General features: G+C 44.0%; 2 protein-coding genes across 2 annotated transcripts; both read left to right on the top strand.

Moving 5' to 3' along the window:
• The first annotated feature begins 2,056 nt into the window (after nucleotides 1-2,056).
• mybl2a (v-myb avian myeloblastosis viral oncogene homolog-like 2a) lies at nucleotides 2,057-8,363 on the top strand. The gene is made up of 11 exons (XM_079273396.1): nucleotides 2,057-2,150; nucleotides 2,332-2,403; nucleotides 2,528-2,620; nucleotides 2,734-2,954; nucleotides 3,126-3,237; nucleotides 3,621-3,674; nucleotides 3,894-4,117; nucleotides 4,392-5,094; nucleotides 5,551-5,793; nucleotides 6,388-6,588; nucleotides 6,703-8,363. Exons 1-11 carry the CDS (start codon nucleotides 2,076-2,078, stop codon nucleotides 7,300-7,302), a joined length of 2,598 nt encoding a protein of 865 aa, XP_079129522.1. The 5' UTR covers nucleotides 2,057-2,075; the 3' UTR covers nucleotides 7,303-8,363.
• A 410-nt stretch (nucleotides 8,364-8,773) lies between these two features.
• On the top strand, nucleotides 8,774-11,903 carry nsun5 (NOP2/Sun RNA methyltransferase 5). Its single transcript, XM_079273448.1, has 4 exons — nucleotides 8,774-9,930; nucleotides 10,614-10,818; nucleotides 11,050-11,214; nucleotides 11,619-11,903. The coding sequence occupies exons 1-4, from the start codon at nucleotides 9,006-9,008 to the stop codon at nucleotides 11,824-11,826; spliced, it is 1,503 nt and encodes a 500-aa protein (XP_079129574.1). The 5' UTR covers nucleotides 8,774-9,005; the 3' UTR covers nucleotides 11,827-11,903.
• The last annotated feature ends 178 nt before the right edge of the window (nucleotides 11,904-12,081 follow it).

Genomic DNA, 12,081 nt, shown 5'->3' with positions numbered 1-12,081 from the left:
AAAAACAAATTTGCTACGTTGTGGTCAAAATGGGTGTTTGATATAAAGCGGGCCACACTTGATGGAATGCATAGCTTCTTTGTTGGATTGTCTTCCAACGTGTTACTTGACATCTTTGTTACTATACAACCATCTTTTTGGAATGCTTATATATTCACAGAATTTGTATGGGATGCATATTGTTTAAAAAATGATGGGAAAGGTTTCGAGATATGCTGTTGATGTGTTGTAGACTTCTCGTGCTAGCTGTAGCACTAGAACGGCTAACTGCAAGGCTATTACTTGGTGAAATATTCTCAACTATCCTCGAAAAAAAGAATCGACAAATATACCGTTCAGGAATGTTTGGTCGACACTGGTTATTTATTTTGTATTGCCAATGTGTTAACGTTAACGTCGGAGGGGGAAATGTAGAGTAACCAGTCAAAGTCTGTGCAACAGCAGACGTTAGCCGTTAGCGTCGGTTGAAACCGTTTCTCACGTGGATCGTTTCCGGGGAGTAGTGTACTGGGTAGCCAGGGTAGTAGTGTTCTTGAACACATCCTCTGTTCAGTCCCGGGTAATATTTCTACCAATACAGCATCGCGAGTTATTTAACTGTTAATGCATTTTAATAATTAACACACATTTCATTACGCGTGTGTTATTTGAACTCTGTAAAAAGACTGATTGTTTTAGTTGTTGTTAAACTCATAACTACTCCAGCAGCCATTGAGAGCTCCAGTCTGAAGCACGAGCGAGTAGCAGAGGGATGTCGCGCGGGTAAGTGAGGGAGACGTTAAGGTTCCTCGATGATAACGTTGCCTATTTTATTCGAGGGGTTGCATTGCGTTGTTGTGTGTGTGAGAGTGTGAGACGACTGTTTCCTCTCCCTCATGTCGTTTAAAAGCCGTTGTTCTGTTGTGTCATGGTAGTGAGCTGGAACAGCTGGATCTGGCGGTATTCCAGAAGCAGTTGCACAATCTGAAATTTAGGTAGGCATTTCTGTGTTCTTAACACTGTCATGTCAGCCAACTTTCTCCATCACAGTCGAAATCGACATGATCACAAACGCCTCATATTCGCCGATACAATTGTTGCGGTTGCATTACGTTACATGCGCCGCTGGAGGCGCTATACTTTCTGAATTTAAAGTCAACGTTTCTTCAAGCGTGCTCATGGTGTTTGGTAGGCACGTTAGCTGAGGTTAGCTTGAAGTTAGAGCCAAGTTGCAATGTAAGTTAATTTGTTTGGCAATCATTTCTGACTCATCAATCGCAATAATTCTGTCTTGAGAGTTGCCCCGTGTGATGTTTGGACACACACGTTCGCTGCATGATTTATATGTATGTCGTGGTCACTGTTTGGTGTTTGCACAAGCTAATGTTAGCTACTAAGCTATGTCAACTTTTCTGGGGTCAGTTAAGCTAATGCTAGCTCGCTGCTCTGGAGCACAACATGCATGCTTGTCTAGGTTTAGGACGGGAAAGTGAAATACAGAGGTTTTGTACTCAAGGAAACAGTTACAAGTTAGCTAACTATATGTCAGTGTAGTGTTAATTAACTATTTGTATATGTTATGTTAAACATGCAAGGTTGTATGTGTGTGGCAACTGTGTTAGTCTTGGCTTCAACTAATCTCTTTGATGCATTGCGAACAACTGTCGGTGTTTTCGTAATATATTGTAGTATTTTAATGTTGGGCACTTTAAATGTACCACTTAAACACACTTAATGAAGACATAAGTTCTGTTGATTTAAACCGGAAAGCTAAACATTAGTCTGTTTTTACATCTGCAGCTGAAACTTCTGACGCTTCACCAATGCAAGCTGGATGGAATTGTGTTCAAATGATAAAAATTAAATTTAAACTGAACAGCATCCATTATATAGTCCATATCAAACATGTCGTATGTCCATATTTATTTACACTTTGGAAGCAGAGATGTCTAATCATTCTCTAGTGTGTCTTCTCACTCTCAATAGTCTATAAATTGATTGGCCCAGGTTTTTTTTCATGACAAAATCCAGTAATACATGTTTGAATTATTGGTTATCTGTCTGGTTGCAGCATGGATGAAGAAGATGATAGTACAATGTGCATTGACACTGACTCGGACGCAGCAGATAAGAATGATGGTACCAAGTCAGTCAAATGGACTCAGGAAGAGGTGAGTGAAAAGAATACTTTGACCGTAATATGTATGTTTCAGATTTTCATCTGATGATATTATCTTTAGAGCAACACCCGATGATTTCCAGTAGATTGTTATATTCGTGTCAGTGAAGTAACAAAGCTTACCGGTACACTAAACTATACTGAATCTGAACTGATTCCTTTTTTGTGTGCAGGATGAAAATCTCAAAATCCTGATCAGCAACTTTGGGAAAAAAAATTGGAAAACCACAGCCAGTTTTTTTCCGGTAAGTATTCAACAGAAGCAAAGTTACTTGAGTGAGAGAGAATGAATGAAACGGCAATGTAAACGTTCAAAGGAACAGAGGATGCAGATCTCTGATTGCTTGCTAATCTCTTTTGTTTTGGTAGGGGCGGACAGAATTTGAGTGTATGCACCGCTGGAGAAAGTACCTGAATCCTGATTTAGTCAAGGGCTTCTGGTCCAAAGAGGAAGACGATAAGGTAGAAGAAATGACACTGAACATCAGATACAGACTATGCTTGAACCCAGTTTGTAGTTAAACTGTCCCATCTCACTCTCTCCTCCTGTGTTAACATGCATTTGCTCTGGACAGATAGTAGAGCTGGTGGACAAGTACGGCTTCAAACACTGGTCGTTGATTGCCAGGCACCTGAAAGGACGGGCGGGGAAACAGTGTCATGAGCGCTGGCACAAGCACCTCAACCCACTGCTCAAAAAGAGCTCCTGGACCAACGAAGAAAACCTCATCCTCTACAAAGCCCACTCACTTCTGGGAACCCGGTGGGCTGAGATTGCCATGCTGCTCCCTGGAAGGTGGGTTAGCTGTGAATGATTTGTTGGAGTTTAACAATATGGATGACGGGCAATCAAATGCATAATTTGGTAGTTATTGTTAAAATGAGAGGGTGAATGTAACAACGTATCAGCCTGTTTAACCAGAAATGACACAGAGACTTTAATGTATATTTTTGATTCCTCTCGCAGGACTGACATTGCTGTGAAAAATCACTGGAACTCAACCATCAAACCGGAGTTGGACTTGTACAAAGACGACGCTGACATTATTTCCCTTGATATTCAACAGTTTGAAGGAGAGGTACAGTACCTGTTTAGTTTAACACATACTGTGTAATACTTATCACTTTCAGCTTCCACGGATTTCCACCGTTTGTACAAATGTTTTTTTTCCTCAATGATTTCTTAGCGAGCAAATATGAATAGATTATAAATGAATGAAAATGGTTAATACCGGTAGATTAGATCATGCCAGTTGATTAATCATCATAGTGATGTAGCAGGTAAAATGTTGGTTGGTTACAGTTTTACATTTTTTAAAGAAAATGCTACTTGCTACATATTATGAAATCAATAATATACTAATCTAATCATTATATGGGCTATAGCTCAGACTGTGACAGAAGAAAAAGCTTTGGTGTCATTTATTGTACTACACTATTCACATTATCTGTTGTTTTACAGGTGGACTTCAAGTGTGACGTTGTATTAGACACTGAACCAGTAATTCCTAAAGTGGTAAGCTTGCTATGATGACTTTCTTTCATGACTCAGAAACTTTTACCAAAGTACAAACACTCAAATTTCAAAAAAAGTTACTATTAAGTAAGTAAGTTAACACAATAATCACCAGACTGGATTTGTAGGGGTGGTCCTGGACTCATGCGTGTCATATTCTGCTGTGACGTCTCAGCTGGCAAGCTTGGTTTGGCTCACCTACTCTCTGCTTTGCTGCAGGTCAGGCCAGTGAAGGAAAAGAAGGCGGCATGTCAGAAAGTCAAGCAGAAGACGGTCGCTCTGCTTCCACAGACTTTAGCGTCCACGAGTCCCTCCTTGCCCCACAGTTCGAGTTCCAGTCCCAGCTCCAGCTCAGGCGCTGCACCAGCAACTGCACCGGTGGACCAGAAGAAGTTCACCAGCGCGGCACTGAGGATGATCTCTGAAGACATGCTGCCACTCAGGTGACCTGTTGAAAGTGTCCTTGTTGGGTTGTTGTCCGAAGTTGGCAAAATCCCCAAGTTTGTTAATCCCCAAGTCGAATAGGTGATCTCATGGGTCTATATACCCAGGATGATGTCGTATGCGTCAGTAGACTTAACAGCAACACAGGGCTAGTTGCATATTATGTATGAATACCAAATAAACATCAAACCACCAGTCTAGATCACACACACTCGCACGCATCATTTGCAAATGCACAATGCCAATGTAGCTTCCTTTTTTTGTTCCCCACAGTTTTGTTGAAGGCGCAGGCTTCCGGTCATTCATGAGTACCATCAGTCCTGAATGCAGCAAGCTGTCCCAGCGGGTCATGGGCCTACAGCTCTATGATGAAGTGGAGAGAACCATCAAGCCTCAGCTCATCCGGGACCTTAAAGCCTGCCTTGCCAAAACCAAAGATGGCGAGAGTGCAATTCATGTCACGTTTGACCTCTGGGCAGGGAATCAATCCCACCCAGCGGAGGAGCCCATTGTCGTTGTGCAGCTCCACTTCGTCAGTGATTCCTGGCAGATACGCCGTCCCATTGTAGCCTTCCGCCACCTCAGCCACAAAAACCTCAGCACGGCTGTGGCCAGGGAGCTTGAAGGCGTGCTATTGAGCTACGGCCTCTTTCCTCCCAGCATCGGCTACGTGCTCGCAAACCAAGCCAAAGAAGCCCTGTCTGGGAACAACTTGTTCTGCGACTACAAGATCATGTGCTCATCCAACCGGGGAGAACCCGATGGAGAAGAGATGGTGGCATTTCTGTCGGACCAGATGTCTGAAACCGAGTCCCCCTTTTCAGAGCTACAGATTGGGACTAGAACCACCTGTGTGGCTCACACATTGCAGCTTGTGATTAAGGAGGCACTGAAGAACTCCAGGGTGGTGGAAAACCTGCTCTCGCAGGTCCACAACGTGGTGGCTTTCTTTAGGAGCAGCGCCTACTGGAGCGAGGTAAGAGAAACTAAAACTGATTTTGCAATTGTATGATACACTGTGTTATATTTGTTTCGCAAAGGTACATAAACCAGGTCAGCAAGTCTGTTTTTCAGATTTTTATAGATTTTACATGCAAAGATGAAACGACAGCACCAGTATGTCTTGTTTTAAATATGTATTCATTAGCACTGATTATTAAACCTTTTCAAATTCAGAGTGCAGACAAAAAACAGACTTTATTCCAAAAAATGATATCTTCATCCCTAACCTTTTTTTAGTTCACTGACATCAGCTGTCTTAAAGGTTTGTTTCTGAGCTGTAGAGTTATGTGAAACCAAAACTGATTATTTGAGGTGGAAAAGTGAATTAACATCACAGTTCAAAATTGTTCAATTGAGGTCTGACAATACCATTTTTATTTATGGACAGACATATGATTTTCTTTCCTGTGTTGTTCATTGTCTTGTTTAGGTCCTGTTGAAGGAGTGCAACGTTTCCCTGTGCCCTTCCTCCAGTAGCTGTCGCTGGAACTCCATGATGCTGTCTTTACGCCGCATGGTGCAGGAGTCGGCCTGGACCGCCATCATGGCTCTCCTGGCCCAGGCCCGCATAGAGGCTAACGACACAGCCAGCGCCCCGCCTCTGGTCATGGCCAAGAGGGAGCAAGTGAGTGACATCCTGGGTCTCCTTGAGCCCTTTGAGGAGGCCTTGCAGGTAAAAGACAAAGTTCATTTCATGGATGTAGTGTAATATGATGTTCTACAAAGATCACACACGATTGTAAAATGTAGTATTACTTGTAAATATTAGTTGTTTTTTAGAACCCTAACCTTTTTAGAAATATTTAAATTGGAATTTCCACGTTTTACTTTTTGCGATATTTATTCTGGTAAAATATGAACCAATCTGCTTAAAAAGAGATATAAACAGGGTTGATATCACTCCAAGTAATGACATTGAAATTACCATCTTTTAATATTAAGCACTTTAGCTTCATGTCAGCCCACATTGTGTTACATGTTCTTAAACAAAACCTATTATTGGCTTATTTTGTGTTAAATACAATGAAGTCTGTTGACAAATGTTCTGAATTGGGCAGTTTGAATGACTGAAACAAAGAAAACAAAAACATTACGATCATTAATGTTGCAGCACTAATGCCCTTATTTGTCAATTGTACATTGCACCTTGCTTCATGGATTAGAGGCTATATATTATATACATGCATAGAAATACAGTATTATAGTGTTGTGGTATTGTTGATAGAAGATTATGTGAGATCATTTCCTGATGCTTCTTCTAATCCAGGTCCTGCAAGGAAATGGAGTGACCATCTCTTTCATCACGCCATCCCTGATTGGCCTTGATAAGACATTGGCGAGCCTGGTCACCAACTACTCCCACTTCAACAAGGCCCTGCGCACAGGCATCCACACACACTTCCAGTCCCTGATTCACCAGAAGGACATGATATTAGCTGCTGTGCTCGACCCCAGGATCAAACTGCAGGTATTGAATTGAAAAATTGCCGTTGTGTCATGCTTTGCCACTTTGCATCCACAGAGCGGAATCACAATCACTCAAAATCAGAACTCTCATCCTTTCTTGAATGTTTTTTTCCAGCCATTTGCTGATGCCAAACTGGAGGACCAGACAGGTTTCCTAACACCCCCGTCAAAGTATCAGGCTCGCACCATCGTGGAAGCCACACTTGGAAGCATGGCGGCCTCAGCCGCTCCCTCTGTAGAGGCAGATAACGACCAGACAAGCAAGGAGAAAAGGGAGCAAGGTGGCAAAGAGGCGAGTCGAGACAACGCACCGATGGAGGCATCTGGTGGCAGCTCAGATGACGGCAACTGCAACGGAGTCGGCGAGAACGATCTCAAGCGCAAGTCCATCTTTAACTTCCTCCAGCCTCCGGCAAAGACCATGAAGATGGCAGAGCTCGATATGTACCTCTCCGAACCACTGTGGGAAAGCAACAGCAGCGTGTTGTACTGGAAATCTGCAGCTCGGTTCCCCCTGCTCCAGGGCATTGTCAAGAAGCTGCTGGCAGCACCGGCCACCTCAGGGGGCTTCGACCGGCTGTGTCCGATGGCAGCGTGTATTGTAAAGGCCAAGAGGAACCGCCTGCCTCCTCACACCACAGAGAGACTGCTTCTGTACAAAAACTCTTTGAAGACAAAGACTGTGAAAAAGCCCAGTGGGGTCGCCAAACACTGATTGGTTAAGTGACAATTGGGGCCCACACATTTTGCAGTAGTAGTCAACAGCAGCATAATATATTAAAAGTATATTGAAAATAAGGGCAATCCACTCAGAAATATCTCTTTAGTTGAAATAGCGAGATTTAGCACGATGGCAGCCAGCAGTCATAGCGCACAAACGGTTGTGATTTCTCTGGACTGAGAGTGAAAGGCAGCTTCTCTTTGTCCTTCACACAAGGTAGCTCAACTGCATTCCAAAAACAATGTACAATAAACGTGTGTTATATTTTAGTACAATTCAACACTTTAAAAATGTAATCCAGTGTGAATTAAGATGCCTTGAGAGCATGCATTCTCTGAAGGCCTTGTGCTGCTGCTAACTTGTTACAAAGGAGAAAATTAAGCTTCTGTGGTCAAACATTATCTGACTTTGTGAGTCTTACTGGCAGTGGTAAAAAAAGACCCTGGCAGACAGCAATGCTCCTTATGCCACTGAACTAATTTTAATGATGCTTAAATCTGCACATCACAGCTTTAACACCAGCTGTGTCTGTGCAGACATTGAATATTTGTTGCTGTACTCTGGTAGTTAAATCACAGCACGAGTGCATGAATTGTCTATTCAGTGTCTAAATCAAAACGTTAAGTGATATTTTCTCGTTAAAAAATGTAGGAGTGCCAGAAAATGCGCTGTACATTTTTATGTTTTTCTTCCTTTTAATTTATTTGTTTTGTTTGGTGTACAGCAGATAGACTGTGTATCGGCTCACTTGGTGTAAATTGAATGAGCGACTGTCCCTTGCCACTTTAAAATCCATGTTTATTATCTTAGTACAATTTTTCTTATTTTTGTAAGGTGCTGCAATAAGAAGTGTTCTCAAGAGTCTTGATGTTCAGCTGTTTTTTCTCCTAAATGATTTGTTGTAATGTCCCGATGGGAAAGGTCAGTCTGTTTCTTACGTTGGCAGGTAGACTTTTACACAAACTAAAGTTCACATTGAATGACTAACTGATTTTAATGCAGTGATGATTGTTCGTTATTGTGGTAAACTGTAGTGTGAACTTGAGTCCTTTGACCTCTCCACATGGGAATATCCAGGGTATGAACTTGTATTGAAGAATAAAGCTATTTTCTCTACAGTTTTTCTGTACTAACGATTTTCACGTCCATTTGTGTTTTCTAAGAGCACTATCTGGGTTATATTATAACTAATACTACAATTACCTGGGAGCGGTTACAGTTAGTGTGCAGAGTCATTTAGCCTGAGCACTCCAGACTAAAAGGATTAATAACACAATCTACCAATCAAAAAATCTGAGAAAGCGCTATTTGAATACCAAGATGGGCTTAGAAATGCGTTTTATGGGTAATCATTAAAATACAGATAAGTGCTCTAATGTTCAGCCAGTTGCTCCGTGATTGGCTGGACAGACCTCCTACGTCAGACGAAAACAGTGCGTCTGTTAGTACTTCCGGAGTCACGCGTCTTCCTCCACCATGTGCATGGTGGGAACGAAATAACGACGCTGCTTTTCTGAAACGTGAATGAGGAAAACAAAGCTGCTTGTTGCCGCTCAGAGAAGAGGAAAGCCCTGGCGGGACGAGGGACGTGTCCGGACTGTTGTCAAGAGGGAAACACCACCAAGTAGCCGATACACTAGCGAAATAGTGGAGTCGTCTCTCTCGTCTGCTAGCTGGTAAGCTCGTACGTTTTCGCCATGGCGCTGTACATCAAAGCTGCTGAGGTCCTGGAGAAAGCCGAGATGAAGCAGGGCGCTTTGAAAACTCTGGTTTACGACAGCAAGTTTGCAAACATCAAGCAGCTGTTCGCTCTGGTTTGTGAGACCGAGAAGTTTTCCTCCATCCTGGAGGAGATCATCGAGTCCACCAAGCTGCTCAAGCAGACCAAGCTGAAGATGCACCTGGCCAAAGTGCTGGTGTACGACCTGTTGATCGGCCGGGGGCTGAAGTGCGGCGGCTCCTGGAAGACCATGATGATGAAGCAGCACTCCCGACTGCAGGCGGCGCTGGCCCGCATGAAGGTGAAGCAGAACGTCAGCAAGAATGGGGACCTGCTCCCGGTCAGCGTGCAGAGGGTTGTCGGGGTCCAGCTGCCCAGGTATGCGCGCGTGAACACCCTGATGACTACCGTGGAGGACGCTGTGGACTACCTGAAGAGGGATGGCTTCTCCTACATGGGACAGGCCTCCAGTCTGGAGGACTTGACCATGAAGAGGAAAGACTTTGTGCTGGACATGCATCTGCCGGAGGTGCTGGCCTTCTCTCCTAAAACTGACTTCCATGACCACTTCCTGTACAAGGCCGGCCACATCATCCTGCAGGACAAAGCCAGCTGCCTCCCCGCTTTCCTCCTCAACCCCCCACCTGGCAGCCATCTCATCGATGCCTGCGCTGCCCCTGGCAACAAAACCAGCCACCTGGCTGCCATCATGAAGAACAAGGGCAGACTGTTTGCCTTTGATTTGGATGCCAAGCGTCTGGCCACCATGGCGACCCTCCTGCTCCGAGCTGGGGTCACCTGCCAGCAGCTGGCCAACCAGGACTTCCTGAAGGTGGACCCTGACAGCCCGCAGTTTAAAGATGTTGAGTACGTCCTGCTGGATCCATCCTGCAGCGGATCAGGTAGAATAACAAAGGGTTATTTCTGTGTGATCCAGGTTTCTGATCACCCGTCTGCTGTCTTTACAGGTGGACCCCAGAGGCTATGAGGTCCCAGTGAGCCTATGAATCATGTGGCTGTGGTTTTATAGTCACATGATTCACACATCATACAACTACATGCAATCGCAATATCCCTCGAGCAATCAGGCAGCAAAGCAGCACCACCAACCAGATTACATGTTATTGCCAGTGGTGGAAAGTAACCAAGTAGATTTGAATTACAATATTACTAAAGTAAAATGTCTCTCACACATTTTGCCCTCATTACACATTCTTTCCAGGCCTTTTGTCACTTTTGAAAAATGAAAACAGTTTTATCGTCTTTCCTCTCCCATTAATCATCTCATGACTTGTCAAATGTATCTTGGGACATTTTAGAGGGAACTGACCTGAAGGTGGGGAACTACTGGACACCAGTAACTGACCATCTGAAGTAGATGAATGGGCTCTACTGCGAGCAGCTGCAACAGTGACATCCTGCATGCACATTGTTGCATCAGTATTAAGAATTGAATAATGTAATTTAGGATTTGCATGCGTTTCTTTAACCAGTATGTAGTTTACATGCAATACTAGTGTACCTGTACACAAACAAATTAGATTTAAATGTAATTCATGATGTATGATCTGTGTGTGGGGTCCAGGTATGGTGTGTCTCCGGGACGATGCGTCTTCTGTTGACCAGGTTCAGGCTCGTCTGGCCTCCCTGGCCTCCTTCCAGCTGCGATGCCTGAACCACGGCCTCAGGTTTCCTCGCCTGAAGCGCCTGGTCTACTCCACCTGCTCCATCCACAGCCAGGAGAATGAGGACGTCGTCACGGCCTGTCTGCAGCAGAACCCGGGCTTCAGGTAGGAGCAGTCCACTTTCACTCACTCAAAACAAACCGAGAAGAAGAAGAAGCCAAATACCACGAGTAACTCTGCATTCTGGGGGCACAGTACTCTAGTGGGGCAATAGGGTACTATGAGCTAAATATGATGGTCCCTGAACATTTAGGGCTTTGTAGATGAGAAGAAAGATTTTAAATTCTGTTCTGGATTTTACTGGTCCCTGAAGACATTTCATATTTTCTCCTCCAGGTTGGTTCCACTGCTGGCTCAGTGGCCAGAGCGTGGCCTGGAGCCACTCACTCAGTGTCTTCGCGCCAGCACCACCAAGACTCGCACACACGGCTTCTTTGTGGCTCTGCTGGAGAAGCACAGTGAGGCTGGGAATAAGAGGCCAGAGCCAGCGGTTCAGATAAGGTAACTACCCGGCTGCCATGTAAAGTAATGAAGTGTGAAATCCTATTGTAATACAGTGATTAAGCCATATTTGCTCAGAATTTCTAACTCCAAGGGAAAATGTCACATAGGTTAATTATAATGCTGTTTTATTGCCTGTAAATTGTAAATTGTAAAATGGAAACAATCTAGACTACATATTTTGTTAAAATATTGAGCTTGAACTAGAATGTCGCAGGTCTGTGGTGTAATTTTCTGAAATCTACAATTATATCAAATCAGACTCTGTAGACTCATGCTTTTCACTTTCAACTAACTTTATGAGCACAAACTACATGGCATTTGACACGTTTTAGAGCAGCTGTTGGTACAGATGAGCAACTATTTCGTTCTGAAATTGACTTTAGCCGTCTGCCCTGTCACAGCAAGCCGGAGGCTGAGGCACCACTCGGCCCGTCCACCTGCGAGAAGAGACCTGCGGCCTCAGAAGAAGAGTCTGAAGCTTCAGAGACGGAGGACACCCCGACAGCAGCAGCAGCAGAACAGGCGGATGCTACACCTGGCAAGAAGAAGAGGACGAAGAAGAAGAAGAAGAAGAAGAAGAAGAAGAAGAAGGCAGCAACAGTGGAGTGATGAGAAATGGAACATGGGACTGCTACAGCATATTGTCTGGAAGGCATGCTTCGTGTACAGGGCTTTATTAATGTGATGTAAAGGAAAAGTAAAGATTATTTTTTACTGTATCACGTCTCAGTGTTTCATTATTGATGCCCTGCAGAGAGGTTTTCTTTCAGAAACAGCTTCAGGTGTTTCTCCACAGAAGTGACTGTTTATTTCCAGTAGAGGGCAGGAAAGCAGCAGCAAACCTGCTGAAGAAGAAGAAGTTTA

The sequence above is a fragment of the Melanostigma gelatinosum genome, assembly GCF_949748355.1.
Source record: "Melanostigma gelatinosum genome assembly, chromosome: 8".
Classification (NCBI taxonomy): Eukaryota; Metazoa; Chordata; class Actinopteri; order Perciformes; family Zoarcidae; genus Melanostigma; species Melanostigma gelatinosum.
Note: the sequence above shows the minus strand (reverse complement) of the source record. Positions and strands in the feature narration are given on the sequence as shown.

Excerpts from the sequence above, each read along its gene's own strand:
- mybl2a (XM_079273396.1), top strand. The coding sequence starts at position 2,076 with ATGTGCATTGACACTGACTCGGACGCAGCAGATAAGAATGATGGTACC. Across the intron at positions 4,118-4,391 it reads GAAGACATGCTGCCACTCAG|TTTTGTTGAAGGCGCAGGCT; the intron begins GTGACCTGTTGA and ends TGTTCCCCACAG. Across the intron at positions 5,095-5,550 it reads GCAGCGCCTACTGGAGCGAG|GTCCTGTTGAAGGAGTGCAA; the intron begins GTAAGAGAAACT and ends TGTCTTGTTTAG.
- nsun5 (XM_079273448.1), top strand. The coding sequence starts at position 9,006 with ATGGCGCTGTACATCAAAGCTGCTGAGGTCCTGGAGAAAGCCGAGATG. Across the intron at positions 9,931-10,613 it reads TCCATCCTGCAGCGGATCAG|GTATGGTGTGTCTCCGGGAC; the intron begins GTAGAATAACAA and ends TGTGGGGTCCAG. Across the intron at positions 11,215-11,618 it reads GAGCCAGCGGTTCAGATAAG|CAAGCCGGAGGCTGAGGCAC; the intron begins GTAACTACCCGG and ends GCCCTGTCACAG.